Here is a 20,415-nt window from a genome sequence, read left to right on the forward strand (position 1 = left end):
TCTTATATGTCTGGGTATTCCTGTATTGGGGTGCGTACATATTTAGGACCTTTAGCTCTTCTTGTTGTTGCATTGATCCTTTTATCATTATATAATGTCCTTCTTTGCTTCTTTTGATCTTTGTTGCTTTAACAACTATTTTATCAGAGGCAAAAATGGTAACTTCTGCTTTTTATTTATTTATTTTAGCTCTCTGTTTGGTTGGTAAATCTTTCTCCATCCCTTGTTTTGAGTCTTTGTGTATCCTTGAATGTGAGATGGGTCTGGATGCAGCATACTGATGGGTTTTAGTTTTTTATCTAAATTGTCTGTCTGTCTTTGGATTGGGGGATTTAGTCAATTTAAATTTAGAATTAACAATGATATATGTGAGTTTAATATTGCCATTTAATTTTAGCTGGCTATTTTGTCCATTAGTTGATGTAAATTCTTCATTATATTGATGCTCTTTTTGGTATTTTTTAGAAAGGCTGATACTGTTTATTCCTTTCTATGTGTAGTGGTTCTTTCAGAAGCTCTTGTAAAGCAGGCCTGGTGGTGATGAAATCTCTGAGTGCTTGCTTGTTCACAAAAAACTTTACTTTTCCTTCACTTATGAAGCTTAGCTTGGCTGGATGTGAAATTCTGGGTTGAAAGTTCTTTTCTTTAAGGATGTTGAATATTGGTCCCCACTCTCTTCTGGCTTGTAGGGTTTCTGCTGAGAGATCTGCTGCAAGTCTGATAGGCTTCCCTTTGTGGGTAACCTGACCTTTCTCTCTGGCTGCCCTTAGTATTTTCTCCTTCATTTCAACCCAGGTAAATCTGACGATTATGTGCCTTGGAGTTGCTCTTCTGGAGGAATATCTTTGTGGTGTTCTCTGTATTACCTGGAGTTGAATATTATCTTGCCTTACTAGGTTGGGAAAATTTTCCTGAATAATATCCTGAAGCGTATTTTCCAGCTTGGATTCATTCTCTTCGTCACATTCAGGTACACCTATCAAGCGTAGATTAGGTCTTTTCACATAGTCCCATATTTCTTGGAGACTTTGCTCGTTCCTTTTTATCCTTTTTTCTCTAATCTTGTCTTCTTGTTTTATTTCATTGAGTTGGTCTTCGACCTCTGATATCCTTTCTTTTGCTTGATCAATTCGGCTGTTAAAACTTGTGCATACTTCACGTAGTTCTTGTATTGTGTTTTTCAACTCCATCAATTCACTTATATTCCTCTCTAAATTGTGTATTCTTGTTAACGTTTCGTCAAACCTTTTTTCAAAGTTCTTAGTTTCTCTGGATTGTGTTAGAACAAGTTCTTTTAATTCAGAGAAATTTCTTATTATCCACATTTTGAAGCCTGCTTCTGTAATTGGAACACACTCGTTCTCCATCAAGCCTTGTTTCGTTGCTGATGAGGAACTGTGATCCCCTGCTGAGGGAGAGGCGTTCTGATCTTGGGTATTCTCAGCCTTTTTTGGCTGTTTTCTTCCCTTCGTTGTAGATTTATCCATGTGGTCTTTATAATTACCGTCTTTGTAATTGGGTTTCTGAGTGAACGTCCAACTTATTGATTCTCAGCGCCGAAATCTGAGCAACCCACTGTGCCGACTAAATCAGCGGCGTTAAGATTGATGGTGCTTTTCTGACTCTGCACCAAGAACCAACGTTCCGAGGCGCCGGCAAAACCGCCTCGCCGGTCACAAGAGTCGCGCTGGCAACCCGTGGGGCTCCTCCGCTGGGAATTTCCTGGTGCGTGCGCAACAAGAATTCATGTGAAGGTGTGGCGTCCTCTCCTTCTTTGCGCTTTCACTGGGAGCTACAATCCCGAGCTGCTAGTGATACAGCCATCTTGGATCTCTCTCGGTATGCCTTTCTTAAGGAGTTTTGAAACAGGTCTTATTTGTCAATCAGGTTGGAGTGCAGTGGCAGAATCACAGCTCACTGCAGCCTTGACCTAGCAGGCTCAGGTAATTTTCACACCTAAGCCTCTTAAACAGCTGAAATTACAGTTACATGCCACCAAGCCTGCCTAATGTGTCCTCTTTTCAGAAATGTCTATTCAGATATTTTGCCCATTTTAAAAATCAGATTGTTATTTTTTTTTCTATGGAGTTATTTGAGCTCCTTAAGTATTCTGGTAATTAATCCCTTGTCAGATAGTTTTCAAATACCCTCCCTGATTCTGTGGGTTGTTGCTTCACTCTGTTCATTGTTTCCTTTACTGTGCAGAAGCTTTTTAACTTGATGTGACCTAATTTGCCCATTTTTGCTTTGGTTGCCTGTGCTTATAAAATATCATGCAAGAAATATTTGCCCACTCCAATATCGTGGAGTTTTCCCAATGTTTTATTTTATTGTCCTATTTGAGATCTTAGATTTAAGTCTATTTTTAGTTTTTTGAAAGATAGAGATGCAGCATTGCCCAGGTAGTCTCGAACTCCTGAGCTCAGGCCATTCTCCCATCTTGGCCTCCCAAAGTGCCAGGATTACAAGTGTGAGCCAACACACCCAGCCAAGATTTACATCTTTAATCCATTTTGATTTGATTTTTGTATAAAGTAAGCAATAGAGGCCTGGTTTCATTCTTCTGCATATGGATGTCCAGTTTTCCCAGCCCCACTTATCTACGAGACTGTCATTACCCCATTGCGTGTGCTCGGCACCTTCTTAGAAAATGAGTTCACTGCAGATGTATGAATTGGTTTCTGGGTTTTCTATTCTGTTCCATGGGTCTATGTGTCTGTTTTTAATCACAGGCCATGCTGTTCTGGTTACTATAGGTGTAGAGGGTAATTTGAAATTAGATAACGTAATTCCCCCAGGTTTGTTTGTTGCCTGTACATTTTAGGATTCATTTTTTAATTTCTATTTCTGTGAAAAATGTCATTGGTTTTTGCGGAATTGTGGAGGTTCCACACTGGTGGTCTGAGATCAGACCTGAAGGAATTCTCTAGATTAGTGGACAGAGACTCGCGTCTTCTCTTACTTTCCCACAAATGACGTCTGTCTCTCTGTGCTAGGCTGCCTAGAGCTGGGAGAGGAGTGATACAAGCACCGCTGTGGCCATGACCTCTGGGACAGCACTAGGTCTGTCCAGACAGCACTAGGTCTGAAGGTGACACAGTTCTGTGACTGCACAAGGCCCACTGTAACAACTACCCGCTGCCACCTATGTCACTCAAGGCTCCAGGTTTCTACAATCGGCAGGTGGTGAAGCCAGCCAGGCCTCTGACCTTCCCTTAAGTGCAGTTAAGTTCCCCTGGTCCCTGGATGGGTTCAGAGGTACTGTCTGGGAACCAGGGATGGAGTCATAAACCTTAGACATCTACCTGGTATTCTGTTCTACCATGGCTGAGCTGGTACTGAATCCACCAGACAAATCCCTTTCCACTCTTCCCTCTCTTTTCCCCAGGCAGAGTAGTCTGTCCCCACTCACAACATCATAGCAGTCCCATGGGGATCAGTGCTAGGTCACCACTGATGTTCATTTAATGCCCAAGGGCTCTCAGTGAGCTTGTGGGTACTGCCTGCCCTGGAACTCACTCTTCAGGGCAGTAGGCTCCCCTCTGGCCCAGGGTAGGTCCAGAGATGCCATTGAGGGCCAAGGCCTGGATCATGGACTCCTACAGCTCACTTGGTGTTCTTCTCACTTTAGCTGAGCTGGTATCTAAGCTCAAGAAAAATCCTCTTTACTCTTCCCTCAGCATTTATCAAGTAGAGGGAGTCTCTCATAGCCACCACAGCTGGGAATGTGCTGGGTTGCACCTGAAGCCAGCACATCTCTCAGTCTCACTCCAGGCCCATAGCATGTACTACCTGCTCACCACCGATGATTCTTCAGGGCCCAGGGGCTCTTTCATTAGAAAGTCATTAATCCTGCCATTACTGAGTCCTTCCCTCTAAGGTAGCAGGTTCTCTTCTGGCCCAGAGTTTGTCTGGAGATGTTATCCTGAAGCTGGGACCTGAAATGGGGGTCTCATGACTCTGACCAGTGCCCTCTCCTACTGTGGCTGAGTGAGTATCCAAGTTGCAAGACAAAGTCCTCTTTCCTATTTCCTTCCCTTAAGTGGAAGAAAGAAGTCTTTGTCAGAACTACGAGCTGCACTGCTCAGAGTTGGAGGAGGGATGTGCCCCCAAACACACAGGTTCCAAGCGTAGCACAGCATTCGGACTTGCCTAAGAGTTGCAGTCCTTGGGACCTAGACAGCCTTTCAGGCTTATTAAGGACCCCAGACTATTTTATCCCATGGCAGCCAGGCTTTCACACCTCAAGTTCCAACCATAGGGATGAACAATTCCCCTATGGTCGGGGCTAGTCTAAATGTTTTTTCTGTGAGTGGGCACTGGGTGGGTTCAGCTTTGTTTTGCTTTCTGCTAAGACAAGGCAGCCCTGAGCTCAGGCAAAGTCCCACAGCTGCTGTGCTCTCCCTTCCCCAAGCATGTAGCCTCTCTCCTTGCCACAGGTTCGCAGTAGCGGCATCAACAATTCAAGACTGTCTTTTCTATGCTGTTCAGTGCCTCTTTCAGTGATACGATGTTAAAACCATGTCATATGATCACTTAAATAATTGTTGGTTCTTATGGAGGTGCTTTTTTATTTAGATAGTTGCTTAAGTTGTTATTCCTGTGGGAAGCACAATCGGCAGAGACTTCTATTTGTGACTGCGTACACCCTGAATGACAGTCTTATCTGGAGTAATAGGCAAACACAAAAACAAACAAACAAAAAACAAAAAAACAAAAACCAAAAACCTCTTGCCACTGCCTGAAGATCTTCATCTTCATATGCTTCTATGTCATCAAGAGGCGTTCCTTCAGATATTCCTAAGTGTCATGCACAAAGCCATTCTTGCTGTCTAGTGGACACTCTGAGATCCTGTGCTGGAAATGCCTCCCTGGCTCACCCTACCCGCCAGCCCCAAAACCCTTTCCTTTACAGCAGTCATGAGGCCAGACTGAAAGAAAGACCCATAGACCCATGAAGCTCCTGTTTCAGTGTCATGTTGCCACTTGTGAGCGACCCCATGACTCAGCAAGATTTCTTGCAATCTCATAGGTAACTTGGGGACCCCCAAGTGCTGCTGTGGTTGCATTAATGCCCCAGGAACCTCCTGAGTGCGGTGAGCACTGGGTGATGCTCCAGCAATGTTTCTCAGACTGCCTAAGGGGGACACTGGAACTTCTAACTCATTGGCCCAGTGATGAAACACTCCTAATGCGGAGGGGACAGGGGAACAGGGAACTGTGGCTGTCCTGTATCTCAAGGTTTCTATAAAATGGATCTTCAGAGAAAAGCGGGAGAACACCAACAAACACAAATACACAATGTATGACTCAGGGTGAAGCTATACTTCACAATGCAGAGGCCCCAGATCTGTCAATGGGCAAACAATTATTTCAAAGGCCAGACATGTGCTCCTCACAAAGAGACTGGAACGTGCAGATTGCTTGTAAAAAGCTATAAGAAAATTGACTGTACTATTATGTTTCTCATAGTACACTTGTAAGATATTTGCCAAAAACATTCACCAGAAAAATGCTTTTCCATTTATGAGATTATTACAACAGCAATTTACCAAGACCTACCAATGAATGGTGAAAAATATGAACTGTTCTTCTAAAGCTGGGGAGAAAGAATATGTCGTATTTATGCCCATTCTTATTATCTGCATAATGTAACCTTTCAAAGTATTTCTTAAAGTGTTTAAGTTTATGGGAGCAAATAAAGTATTCAAAAATGGTTAGAAAGTTCACAAAAACTGTACAAACTCACATGTCTTCAACTGTAATGCTCTCAAAGAGCTTGCAGAAGTCGTCATCGCATACAGCGTCATCGCACACAACCCTGAGGACAAGAAGAATGGCTCCGAAGATAATCCTCTTCCAGTTGGCTGGACAAATGCTGAAATAAGCATACTTTACAAGTCTTTTTATGTATACCTGCAAAACAGAGCATTGGTCTTTGATTTAACTCAGTTTAAGTGCTGTGATAAGAACTCTTATGAAAAACCAGAATACTTCTGGTTTTGACCAGAAAGTAAATGCCTTTTATTCTTACTACAGAGACTTTGTTTCATCAGGTTAAGCAAGGGGCCATATCACAATCATAGCCCAAATATTTCTGCTACCTACTCTGCCCAGCAGGGTAGATTAACACATTCAAGGAACAATGAACTGAGGGCAGTAGCTCCCAATCACAACATACATGAGAATTGCCTGGGAATACACTGTGGGACTCAGCTTAGACCTACAATGACATGCATTCCTGCCCATCAACCAGATCATTTTGTTACTGCTCCCCATTCCAAGCCCTCCACATGCCCTGGATGTGTGCATACTGTGTATGCATGTGTGCACTGAAGCGTGGGGGGAGAAATCAAAAATCCCTCCTGCTGCCTTTAATAGCAACTGTTCTGTAATGAGAAAAGCAAGACAACATTTTAAGCCATAATGATGATTCGACTCAAATGTGTGTATTTGCTTTCATAAGTTTCTCTTAAAGTTCTGAGATAATTTCAGAAACCTACTTTCATTTAAAAACAGGACCATACTACCCTGTTTACAAGATCAATTTTTTTCTTTGGAAATAGAGTCCTGCTCTGTTGCCTAGGTTGGAGTACACTGGCTTGATCTCGGATCACTGCAACCTCTGCCTCCTGAGTTCAAGCAATTCTCCTGACTCAGTATCCCAACTGGCTGGGACTACAGGGGTGTGCCACCATGCCTAGCTAATTTTTGTATTTTTGGTAGAGAACAGGGTTTAACCATATTGGCCAGGCTGCTCTACAAGACCAATTTCTAAAGATGCTTTATAAATAGAAAATATCTTACCAAACTTAAGATTGCTAATTCAGCCCCTAGCCTTTTGGCATTAAACAGAGTACACATGAAACTAAAAATCACTTTGGGTGTAGGATCATAAATAAAGTGTTCTTCCAGAACCTCTTCTTGCTGAAAAAAGAAAGGATGCAATATAAGTATCCATTGAAGAGACAACCCGAAGTGCTCTTAAGACAGCAGTGTTCACATTTGTGTCCATGTATCATTTACAGTAATTTTGATTGGTGAGACGCCTTTCTGTGGGATCTTAAAATACCGTAATGATTTAATACTCATCAACATTCACTTAAAAATAATATGAGCTAAAGTTCAGAACATTTTTGTTCTTTTTTACTCTTTGCCCCACATAATTCTATCCAACTGTAAGCTACTCTTAGGCTTTAATGTCTTACTGATTGTATGTCATTCTCTGCAATAAACTTTGAGAAAATACAGTTTCCTGTAACCATGAGGGTCTAAGCCTACACTGTTAAATACAATAGTCACTAGCCACATGTGGCTATTATGTACTTGAGGAAGTACATTTTTAAATTTTTATACTATGTAAGTTGATTTAAACTTAAATTATTTTTAACTGTCTTCATAAAAGTCATTCTTCTGTGTTAAAAGTATTTACATATACTCATATTGCTTGATGCTACTAATAACCGTCTTTCAAAGGATACATTTTCTGTTATTTGGATTGTATATTTACTCATACTAGCTCACTAACTAAACAGAGCTGCAGATCAGTTCTTATTCCAACACATTCTTTTTACAACAGCTAAGAGGACTAAATGATACACGAAATGGGGAAGATTTAAAGATGGCTTTAACTCCAGCATGAAACAAATACAAGTCTATGATAAAAATACCACCTCAATCAAAGTGCCACTTACTGTGAACGGGTATACACGTTCGTCAAACATGTCCAAAGTTCTGTCTTCATCTCTATAAAATAAGAATGTGCATTACTTCAAAAACTGTTAATATCTTCGTATAATATCTGTTTAGTATAATAATGCCTCCTATGTGCTTTGGTGTTTACTTCGCCAAAGCAAACAGTTTTTACAAATTCTTCTCCTGGATCCTGCCCTACAGAAGGTTTCCCAACCTCTTCTTCCTCAGCACATCATGTCCTGTACTGTGAAGTCTTTTTCACAATAACCAGTCAGAACTGCCTATAGGTATTAACCCTCCCTAACAGGCAATGGCAATAAACCAAACATATTTTCATTCTTCTTAACCACACATTGAAACACAAGAATGTTTTGCAAAGCAGTAGTGGTGGACAATAAAGTCTTTAGAACTTTAATAAATGTAAATGTGATTCTGATTTCCTAGCTTCCTTTCTTTTTAGTCTTCTGTAGTATACTTTCATGATGTATTTATTTATTTTCTGTTGTTTGAATTAAAAACTCATCTGCCTTTTTATTTTAAAAGAGGCTAGTCTTTGATTAACTTTAAACTTTGTAAAACTACTGCATTGTGCCTGTGTGATAAACCAGTGGTTCTCCAAATGTGTTCTGTGGACCTCTGGGGATCCCGAAGACCCTTTCTGAGAAGACCTAAGAGGTCAACACTGTTTTTGTTTGTTTGTTTGTCTGTTTCTGAGATGGAGTTTCACTCTTGTTGCCCAGGCTGGAGTGCAATGGTGGGATCTTGGCTCACTGCAACCTCCGCCTCCCAGGTTCAGGTGATTCTCCTGCCTCAGCCTCCTGAGTAGCTGGGATTACAGGCAACTACCACCACGCTCAGCTAATTTTTGTACTTGTAGAAGAAATGGAGTTTCACTATGCTGTCAAGTCTGGTCTTGAACTCCTGACCTCAGGTGATCCACTTGCCTGGCCTTCCAATGTGCTGGGATTACAGGCCTGAGCCACCATGTCTGCTGGACACTGTTCTGATAATCATACTAATTCAACCTGAGAACGCTGATTTTAAATTAAGAAAGTAATGCAAAGACACTGCTTTTTCATAGACATTTGCCATGTATAAAAGCGAAAATGGATAAAGCTACTGGTTTCTCAGCCTAAATCAAGGCAGTGGTACCAATTACATTAGTAGTAATTCTATTCTTTATTCTCCCTTACAGTTAAAAAACAGCCTAAAGTACTTAAGAATGTCTTTGTTGAGGTGGTAAAAATTAATGGTGTTACTGAATCTTGACATGTCTCTTTAATATTCTGAATCAGTGGAAAGCTAACAAGAAGTGCTTCTGCTCACTGCAGTACGGTTGTGTTTTTAAAAAAATCATGATTTAATTGTGAGCTGAACAATCACTTTTGTCACAGAACATTATTTATATTCAAAAGTACTACTGTGGGCTGCGTGCGGTGGCTCATGCCTGTAATCCCAGCACTTTGAGAGGCTGAGGCGGGTGGATCACGAGGTCAAGAGATCAAAACCATCCTGGTCAACATGGTGAAACCCTGTCTCTACTAAAAATACAAAAAATTAGCTGGGCATGGTGGTGCACACCTGTAGTCCCAGCCACTCGAGAGGCTGAGGCAGGAGAATTGCTTGAATCCAGCAGGCGGAGGTTGCAGTGAGCAGAGATCGCACCATTGCACTCCAGCCTGGATAACAAGTGCGAAACTCCGTCTCAAAAAAAAAGGACTGTGCTGATGCAATGGCTCACATCTGTAAAATCCAAACACTTTGGGAGGCCAAAGCAGGCAGATCACTTGAGCTCCTTCAGAAGTTTGACAGTAGCCTGGGCAGCATGGTTAAACTCTGTCTCTACCAAAAATGCACAAAAATTAGCCAGGGATGGTGCCACACATCTGTGGTCCCAGCTACACAGGAGTCTGAAGTGAGGGAATTGCTTCAGCTGAGATCATGCCAATGTACTACAGCCAAGTGACAGAGTGAGACTCAGTCTAAAAAAAAAAAAGACAACTATGATTCTCAAAAATAAATTAACTGAGGTTGTCACTTCAAGGAAAATAAGCATTTGTTCCCAATGATAAATTAAGCTTTCCTGAGGACTTTGAAAATCTTGTTCCTTCTACTGTAGGCTTGACAGCTTTTCAACACTTAAAGACTTTTAAAATAATATTGGTGGTTAAAAGTGAGTTTTGACGCAATAAAACATAAACCAATATATTCCAAATAACGAGTGCATAATACTATAAATGCAAGTATGGGGGGAAAGATCCATTTACCATGCAAGACAGATTAGTGAGTACTGATAAAATAAATTTATTAATATGTATAATACCACTGTAACTAATTTTTAAAAGTAGCACTTGTGAAGTTTTAACTTATTATTAAATAACCACAACTGTCTCAAAGCTTTAAAAATGCACCTTTTACCATCTACATATTTGCATGAGATTAGGTCATGTCACTGCTTCCCCTCTTTTTACTACAGACATGCACTATCATGCCCAGCTATTTGTTTTTTGTTTGTTTTTTTTTTTGGTATTTTTATTAGAGATGGGTTTCACCATGGTGGTCAGGCTGGTCTCAACCGTCTGACCTCAAATGATCTGCCTGCCTTGGCCTCCCACAAAGTGCTGGAATTACAGGTGCCTCCCACCACACCTGGTCATCTTATTGCTTCTTTAAAGCAAATTGCAAAGAAAGACCTAGAGAATCCAGTTGTGTTCTATTAAGCACAACATTAGAGGTTTTCAATAATATAAATACATGACACACTTTTCACTCAATTTTTTGTTGTAGAAAAGGTATTTTCTCATTAAAAAAATTATGTTAACAATATTGTTCTCAAGGAGTATTTTCTGTTGTCACAACCTGGGTCATGGGTTACTACTGACATCTACTTGGTACAGGCCATCAGTGCTGCTAAACTTTCTGCAATGCACAGGACAGTCCTCATGACAAAGTGTTATCTAGATCAAGATATCAACAGTGGTGAGGCTGTGACATCTAAACTCAAAATAGATTTTGAAAAAAAATCTCAATTTTATAGTTCTATGACAGTAAATATCAATATGATCAATATAAACACATATTCTTTGAGATTCCCAATCATTTAAGAATTAAAAGTCCTAAGGACCAAAGAAAACACAAATAATTTGCTTGGATATTTTACTAGGCCCAATAGAGCTCATGATGTCTAGAGCTGTGACCTAGAGAGCTTGATAGCTTGCAAAGTAATTAGCCAGAATAACAAGACAGTTTTTTTAAAAGCTCACCTTGTCTTGATATGATAATATATCTCCAAGGCCACACTGTGAAAGGAAAAACATTCATAACAATAGATGTTATCATTTGTTAGGTCTGAAGATGTCTTTTTAAAAGGGTGTGGCAGAAACTCTCCTAGCAGTCCTGAAATTTAAACCTTCTAGTTCAGAACAGTACCATAAGGGCACTTTCATGTTTTCATTTCCTGAGTTTTGGCAAAAATATGAGAACAAAAATGCAAGGCACTACAATACACTGTTAGAAAATGTGTTTCTGTTGATTATTATAATATATAAATAACAACATATCTCCCTGTTATATGTTCTACCCACAAAACCTTTCATCATATGCAATTTATTTTAAGTATTTATTTATTGTTTGACCCAGAGACTTGCTCTGTTGCCCAGAGCAACCTTAGCTCACCACAACCTCCACCCGCCGAGTTCAAGCAATTCTCATGCCGCAGCCTCCCAAGTAGCTGAGACTACAGGTCTGTGCCACTATGCCCAGCTAATTTTTGTATTTTTAGTGGGGACGGGGTTTTGCCATGATGGTCAGGTTGGTCTCAAACTCCTGGCCTCAAGCGATCTGCCTGCCTCAGTCTCCCAAAGTGCTGGGATTACAGCTTGAGCCACCACGCCCTGCCTCATGCAATTTATATCTATGTGTATATATATTTAAATTTCACCACACAGTAGTGGTTTCTTTTTTAAGATGTTAGGCCCTGCATTTTAGTTTAGTTCACTATCTCCTACTCACCCATTTTTTAAATTATTTCCCAAAAAATGCATAACATAATGAAAGTGCTTTATAACAAACAAAATTATTTGAAATTGCTTTTGCATAATTATTAGAAAATATGTTAGTAAACATAAGCTCACATGACATCAGTGATAGGTACAGCAATCCTGAAATAAGCAGTGCTAACAAGGCAGTGTAACATGACACAGTGTAATATCAATGGCAGGTATCTTCAATTAGTTTAACTGAAATATTTATGAACAGATACAACTCTTCAGGTATATGTAACTGTATTCCTAAGTTACCCACTGTTGCTGTGTATCAGAAAACAAGAGGTTCTCTTACATAAGCTATGTGCTTCCATTTGCCCTCAGTATCTACAATGAGGCTCAAAATAACTGAGGGAAGGCAAATCTCAATTTTAGTAATAGGTTGACATAATATTAGCACTTTTTAAAAAGCCTGAACATTAGCACTTAAGATGGATATGTCTATAGTGCTTCAAGTAGTTTTCATCTCTGAAATAATTTTAAAATCATAGAATTTGAAGTTATATGCTGGAAAGGACCAATGATCTTACATGACATTTAATCCAACACCTATTTTACAGGTCAGGGAAACAAATCTCAAAACTGACTTGCCCAAGTTCCCACCAAATAGCAGCACTTTCTTGCCCTAAACTCAAATTAGGCAGTGGCTCTCAAATTTTGCTGCACATTAAAATCACCTGAGAACTTTTAATAACTGCTTCATTTTCAATAATTAACATTGGGTATAACTTTGGGCATCAGGGTTGTTGTTAAAAGTTTTCCCAGGTGATTTCAATGTGCAGCAAAATTTGAAATGATTGAGTTAGGGTGAAAATCAGAATCTTCTGGGATGCTTTTCTTCACATAAAGATGTGAAGCCTTTTCCTAAAAGGCCTGGAGATAGAGGGAAAGTGGAGATTGGAGGATACATGTATTTGCAGACAGGTATTTTGAAGAAAAATATTGCAAAAGTGATCCCAATGAGTTCCACCTATCCCATTGATAACAGTGCACTACTAGCTTGTGATGAACATTTTTCAAAATCTTTTCTTGAAGCCAATTTGCCTTATGAATTTGCTCAATAAACCTCTATTTCACCAAGAGTGAATACACCAAATGATCATTTCTCAAACTTGCTTATGGAAAATTAAAACTTACTTTACTTTCAAAAGTAGACTTCTAAAAATTAGAAGAATGAGGAAAAAAGCATGAAACTTGTTTGAACAAGACTATCTTCAAAGCTACTTTTGAATTCTATGCTAAGACATAAAAATCATTTGAATTCAAAAGCAGCCAGGGACTCTAGGCAAAGTAGTTTGTTTGTTTGTTTCTATGCTCAAAGATTTAAGAGACAGCCAGGTGCAGTGGCTCATGCCTGTAATCCCAGCACTTTTGGAGGCAGAGGTGGGCAGATCACCTGAGGTTGAGAGTTCGAGACCAGCCTGACTAATTGGAGAAACTTCAACTCTACAAAAAAAAAAATACAAAATCAGCTGGGTGTGGTGGTGCATGACTGTAATCTTAGCTACTTGGAAGGCTAAGGCAGAATTGCTTGAACCTGGGAGATGGAGGTTGTGGTGAGTCAAGATGGTGCCATCGCACTCCAGTCTGGGCAAAAGACAAAAGCAAAACTCTGTCTCAAAAAAAAAAGAAAGAAAAAGAAAAAAGACTGAAGAGACTTGGCTGACTACAGACATTTAGTGATTACTCAATGGGTCCCAAAGCTCAGCACCTGAGACAGAGTTTGATTCAAATTTTTGCTGCAACACAATTTCATCTCAACTATTGTTATAAGGGAGGGAGGAAAGTGACATTATTATGAGTGTAAACCTGCCATTTTTAATTAAAGTAAAAGTTACTGACAATTGAATTAGCTAAAAAGTCTAATGCATTCAAAACAAAAATTGTTTATAAGCTAGCTAGTTACATTTCTAGAATGAAAAGTAAACTTAAATATAAAGACATTAATATTCTAAATTAGCACTTTCCAAACTGCGCTCTAAAAATCAACACTGATAACCAAGGAGATGATAATAATGTACACTGGACAGCCCCTGTGGTGATGGCGCTGGTGGTTGTTCCTTTTAAAAAATAAACTTCATCTCAGAGTACTCTCAAAGTGCATCTTTGTGGCCCATGAAGTGCCAACGGGAGATATTCAAATGCAGATACACTGTGGTGCCAGAGGAGAAAAAGTTGTTCCTTATTCTAAGACCAATGTCCAAAGTAGTACACATTGACTTAGGCCTGCAATGCATTGAAAAACTAATTTTTCACAAAAAACATTCAATAAAGGGAACTGCATTCAACTGCATTCAGCAATGTCTCACTGCATTCAACATTGTCTTAAGATATAAAGGCATCAAATAAATAGCAACACTTTTTCTGAAATTGCTTATTTGCTAACAGATTTTTCCTTTTACCATGCAGTAGATGATACTTAATATTTAGAAATTGATACTTAATATTTAGAATCTGGTGTCAATATATAGTTCACTCCAATTTCTTAAACTGATTGAAGAGGACAACCAAATGGCTGAAATAATTTTAATCTGTCCCTTGGCAGTATAGTTGTACTCACGATTTTAGTGTCATTGTAAAATGAGGGCAGGTGACTGTGCTGTCATCAATAAAAATTGTCGAGCATGAATTGAATTTGGAAGCAAAATGCTCTGTAGATATCTAAAGAGGAAGGGAAGGATAAGATAAACTTATCAAAGTGTATTTTCTTTTTCTCGGTTAAAATGTCAAATGACAAAGCACTAAGATATTTCCTACACTCCATGAACTGCCTGAGTGTGGTATCATGTGCACTCTATAGAAAAACCATTGGAGGCTCTTAACTTCCAGAGATGATATTGAGATATGGGTTAGAAAATGCTGCTCTTAATATGGTACCTGTCATCAAACCTAACAAGGATTTTATGAATTCTCTTTATAAATAATGACAAAAGTTTAAAATACAATTTCATTGTTTTTTTTTTGACCATGATATAAAGCAGCTGAGAATTTCTATTATTTATTTATTACAATAAAATGTAATGTATTAAATAATACTGGTACAAGAGAAATTTATTGCAATGAATACAAGACTAATGTATTTACAAACTTACTAATCCTACATATATTATTTCAGGCAATATTGTGACAAAACAGGTGTTTCAGATTCAGAGGTTCTGTGTGCCAGGGTTGCCAGGCCACCAACAAGTGAGGAAGCCATAGGTTTCTCTAGTCTTGTTTTCTTATGTGGAGGATAAAAAGATTATCACTTAAATATTCTCTCACACCCTGAAGACAAGTAACAACTTAAAAAATTTAACTTTCACTTGATGTTTAAATAAGACAGCCATGACATGACTCAAATGAAACTCTGGGAGAATACTTGCCATTCATTTCAAAAGTTGATTAATTTCATTCTATAAATCGTCTGAACTGCACCTAGTCATTTCCCTGCTATATCCCTGCTCTCTGCCTGGAATACTACTTTTCTCTCTCCTTGTTTCAGGAAACTTGATTCTATCTATCCTCTTGGATCTTTTTGCCAGCAGCCACACCAAAAAATGTTTTTGTTTTTGTTTTTTTGTACATTAATTAGTCAAATTCACCACTGGTTACAGGATACTAATTCTTGCAGAGTATTCCCCTCATGAGAAAGTATGCCTCTCCATAAGAGTAAGGGAAGGCTTTTCCAGCTACTGAGCACAGAATTTTGAGTAAATCAAAAACTTCAACAAGTGTTTAATAAATTAATTCAGTTATAATTTGGAAAGTAAGTCTTACTACATTTAAGCACACCAAAAACCCTCCTAACAGTTTACTGTTTGTAGGTATTATTTAAGGTAGTCAACAAAATAGAAACAAATCATCTAACTGCAGTCAGCATAAATCAAGAGTATGAAATTTTACGATCTTTAACAAGAAATGGAAGGGGTTACATAGGTTAATAACAAAAACTAGAAAATAATTATACCTAGGCTGATGCCCACCCACTGACTTCTTCCACTGTACCGGCTGCCTCTCATTTAAACCCATTAAAAATACTAAAGTTGTTTTCCTTGTAGAGGTCTTTCAATTCCTTGGTTATTTCTATTCCAAAGTATCTTATTTTATTTTTGCAACTATTATGAAAGGGTCTGAGTTCTTGGTTCAATTCTCAGCGTTTGCATTTAGGGTACAACAGAGTTACTGATTTGTGTACACTCATTTTGTCTCCTGAAACTTGGCTAAATTCATTTCTCAGTTTCTAGGAGCTTTCTGGTGGAGTCTTTGGGGTTTTCTAAGTATAAAATCATATCATCATCAAACAGTGACAGTTTGACTTCCTATTTATGGATCTGGATGCCCTTTACTTCTTTCTCTTGTGTGCTTGCTCTGGCTAGGTCTTCCAGTACTATGCTGAATAGAAGTGGTGAGACTGGGGCATCCTTGTCTTGTTCCAGTTCTCAAGGGGAATGCTTTCAACTTTTCCCTATTCAGTATTATGTTGGCTGCAGGTTTGTCATAGATGGCTTTTATTACATTGAGGTATGACCTTTGTATGCCAATTTTGCTGCGGGTTTTAATCATAAAAGGATGCTGGATTTTGTCAAATGCTTTTTCTGTGTCTATTGAGATGATCATATGATTTTTGTTTTGAATTCTGTTTATGTGTATCACATTTATTGACCTGTGTATGCTAAACCATCCCTGGTTCCCTGGTATGAATGGCTGGATTATGAATGGTGGATTAAATTTTTGATATGCTGTTGGGAACCACAAAACATTGCTGAATGAAATGATGGACACAAACAAAAGGCAAGACATCTCCTGCTCATGAATAGGTCGTATGAATATTGTAAAAATGACCATATTGCCAAAAGCAATCTACAAATTCAATAAAATTCCCATCAAAATACCATCATCCTTCTTCACAAAACTAGAAAATAATACTAAAACTCACATGGGACCAAACAAGACTCCACATAGCAAAAAAAATTAAGCAAAAACAACAAATTTGGAGGCATCAATCACATTCCCTAATTTCAAACTATACTATAAAGCCACAGTTACCAAAACAGCATGAAACTTGTATAAAAGCAGGCACATACACCAATGGAACAGAGGAACCCAGAAATAAACCCAAATACTTAGAGCCAAATGATCTTCAACAAAGCCAATTAAAACATAAAGTGAAAAAAGCAAACCCTATTCAACAAATGATGCTGGGATAATTAGCAAGCCATATGCAGGAGAATGAAATTGGATCCTCAACTAACACCATACACAAAAATCAACTCAAGATGGATCAAGCACATAAGTCTATGGCTGAAACCATAAAAATTCTAGAAGACAACATTGGAAAAACCCTTCTAGACACTGGCTTAGGCAAAGACTTCATGACCAAGAACCCAAAAGCAAATGCAACAAAAGCAGGTGAGACTTAACTGAAGAGCTTCTGCAGAGGGAAAGGAACAATTTGCAGAGTAAACAGACAATTGACACAGAGTGGGAGAAAGTCTTCACACTCTATATATCCGGAAAAGGGCTATTATCCAGAATCTACAAGGAACTCAAACAAATTACAATTTACAGATTTCAATTATAAAAATATTGAACCAGCCCAAATGCCCATCAGTCAATGAGGGGATAAAAAATTGTGATATATGTGTATATATTTTATGTGTGTGTGTGTGTGTGTGTGTGTGTGTGTGTGTGTGTGTGTGTATGATGGAATACCACTCAGTTATAATAAGGAATAAATTACTTGCATTCCCAGGAAACTCGATAAAATTGGAGACTATTATTCTAAGTGAAGTAACTCAGGCGTGGAAAACTAAACATTCTATATTCTCATTCATACGTGGGAACTAAGCTATGAGGAAGCTAAGGCATAGGAATGATACAACGGACTTTGGGGACTCAGGGGAAAGTCTGGGAAAGGGTGAGGGATAAAAGACTACAAATCAGGTTTAGTGGATACTGATCAGGTGATGAGTGCACCAAAATCTCACAGATCATCACTAAAGAACTAACCAAATACCACCTGTTTCCCCCAAAACCTACAGAAATAAAAAATAGATAAATAAACTAGAGCATTCTTCTCAGCAAACATAAATAAAATAAAAACTGAAGTTTACGTTTTTCTCCTTTTTGGCGACAAATTCTAGGCATCTTTTTAAACTATTTATAACTTTTTTCCTTTTTCTGAGACAGGGTCTCACTTTGTTTCCCAGGCTGGAGGGCAGTGGTGCAATGATAGTTAACTGCAGAGCCTCAGACTCCTGAGCTCAAGCAATCCTCTGCCTCAGTTGCCTGAGGAGGTAAAACTAAAGGCCTAATGCCACCATGTCTGGCTAATTTATTTGACCATTTTGTAGAGATGAGGTCTTGCTATGTTGACCAGGCTAAAAATAAACAAATCTTAATTAACTTAAATATTTCTAACAATGTGAGCATTCATTAAAACAGCTCCATCTATGTTGTGAAGTAATGGGATAATATGACAGTGTATAAAGTTTGAATGAAAATATCAAACAAGACCTAGAAGAGAATTGTAATATGCTTATTATAGATACATTACTAAAATATTGTCTGGGTTAATATCATTAATGATATTGAAATTAAACTTTGATTTACACTTAAATATAGGTCCTAAATTTGGATTAAATATAATAAATTGATCACAAATTTATTTCCTCTCCCTCTAGATATCTCATTAGTCACAAAATAAAGGTTACACACAGGACCAGAAGAGAAGGTTGACAAGAGACAATTTTTAATAAATGCTGAGACATAAAAAGTGGATAAAGGAGTGGTAAATAACACAGAAGCACAACTATGATGCCTACAGAAAGTGACTGGAGGCTGGGCAAGGCAGCTCACGCCTATAATCCTACCACTTTGGGAGGCCGAGGAGTTCAAGACCAGCCTGGCCAAGATGGTGAAACCCCATCTCTACTGAAAATACACTAATCAGCTGGGTGTGATGGCAGGTGCCTGCAAACCCAGCTACTCAGGAGGCTGAGGCAGAGAATTGCTTGAACCCAGGAGGCGGAGGCTGCAGTGAGCTGAGATCTCACCACTGCATTCCAGCCCAGGTGACAAACCAAGACTCCACCTCAAAAAAAAGAGAAAGAGACTGGAACAGAAGCAAACAGTTTGTCTTGCAGAACTAAAGGTGGGCTGTGAACTTAGAGGCAAATAGAACTTTGAAAAGTAGTGCAAAATCTTAAACAAAGCCAGCAAGGTCAGTAGAAAATCTGTGGTTAGAGACCCACATCCACTTGTTCTCCCATCTGATAAGAAACTTAGATGTGTGTTCCCTGGATATACCAAACCTGAGATTTTCTGACTCCTAACTACCATAGATTAAACCTGAGATATGAAGAAAACTATATACCAAAAATGGAACTCCAACTTTCTTCCTTAACTCTGCTTTTAGAAAGCAAGTAGCCAGGCAGAAACTTGAGAGAACCTTCTTAAGAAACTGAACTGTCTCGAATAAAGATCCCCAGATAATACACTGAGGTCCCCCAAATGAGAAGCTAGTTGCTTCCACAACCTTACACTGAGTGTAATCAGTTAACAGAAGTCCTGCTTCCAAATAAAGCAAGCAAGCCAAGGACCACCACACATTAGAGAAAAGCCTCCAACAAGAGAGATCGAAACAACACACACACACAAAATTCATGGGACCAGTCAAAATCAAGAGCAAAACTTTTTTAAAAATGTTAAAACACTCTAAAAAATATGTAAAGTTCAATAGATATAGTACAGGATAAACTCATAGCGTATCCCAGAAGTAGAATAAAAAGACAAACTGAAAAAAATTGAAGGAGAAAAATTGGAAACCAGTGCAGGTCTACTGGTCTAAGCAGTCTAGCGTCTGAGTAACTAGGCTATCAGAAAAAAAGTAACAGAGAAAATAAAAAGCATTCTCAAAAAGAGATAGTCTGCAGACTTAGCAGCCTCAGTAAAATGAAAAGATCCCTCACCAAGCTGTTATTATGAAATTTCAGAATCTCAGAGACAGAAAGGCTCCGAAAAAGCTTCCAAAAATACACAAAACCAGGTTATAAATAATGTGCCACGCAATGGCAATAGATTCAAGAACACTGTGATGACAGCACAATTGCAGAATATCTTCAGAACCATAAAATTTAGATTCAACCTAGAAGTTTACTCTCTATCAAGGAAGAAGGATTTTAAGACTGGTCAGACCTCTAAACATCTCTGCCCAGGAAAGTGTGCTTAAGTACAACTAGAGAGGATAACAGGACAGAAAGAAACACAGAATCCAGGACTCAGGTGATCCCACACAAGGTGGCAGTTATGTGAGATCCCAAAAGACTTTCAAGAGATAGCACAGATAGTCTAAGACATCAAGCATATCTAGGGAAAGCCACTCTATATTGAACGAGAATGACAAAAGGCCAAAGAAAGTTGCCCACCACTCACCAAGAACAAAGAGAAACAGATACATTTTAGCAGATGGAAAATATCTTTGAAAGGCATGTGATAAATGCTATGCTTGGGGGAGGGATCAGCTGTCAGAAAACAGGCAAATGAATATAGTCAGAAAATTAGCTTCATGCTAAAAAATAATGGATGTGAAATGTAAATTATATGTAAAATATAATTTAACAATAACTATTAAAATTATTTTTCAATAAAATGACAGACCATCCAGAGGCTACTTACTGTATTTGGCTGGATAAAC

At 38.7% G+C, this 20,415-nt stretch overlaps 1 protein-coding gene across 1 annotated transcript in view; it reads right to left on the minus strand.

Moving 5' to 3' along the window:
- Nucleotides 1–20,415, minus strand: part of LOC104651627 (cyclin-Y-like protein 2) — a 36,435-nt gene that overhangs the window by 9,311 nt on the left and 6,709 nt on the right. The window contains exons 7-11 of the mRNA XM_074388241.1: nucleotides 14,299–14,399; nucleotides 10,959–10,994; nucleotides 7,695–7,746; nucleotides 6,808–6,927; nucleotides 5,750–5,916 (exon numbers count right to left, since the gene is read on the minus strand). Coding sequence (XP_074244342.1) covers nucleotides 5,750–5,916; nucleotides 6,808–6,927; nucleotides 7,695–7,746; nucleotides 10,959–10,994; nucleotides 14,299–14,399 — 476 coding nt within the window. The remainder of the gene's footprint in view (nucleotides 1–5,749; nucleotides 5,917–6,807; nucleotides 6,928–7,694; nucleotides 7,747–10,958; nucleotides 10,995–14,298; nucleotides 14,400–20,415) is intronic.

The sequence above is a fragment of the Saimiri boliviensis genome, chromosome 17, assembly GCF_048565385.1.
Source record: "Saimiri boliviensis isolate mSaiBol1 chromosome 17, mSaiBol1.pri, whole genome shotgun sequence".
Taxonomy (NCBI): domain Eukaryota; kingdom Metazoa; phylum Chordata; class Mammalia; order Primates; family Cebidae; genus Saimiri; species Saimiri boliviensis.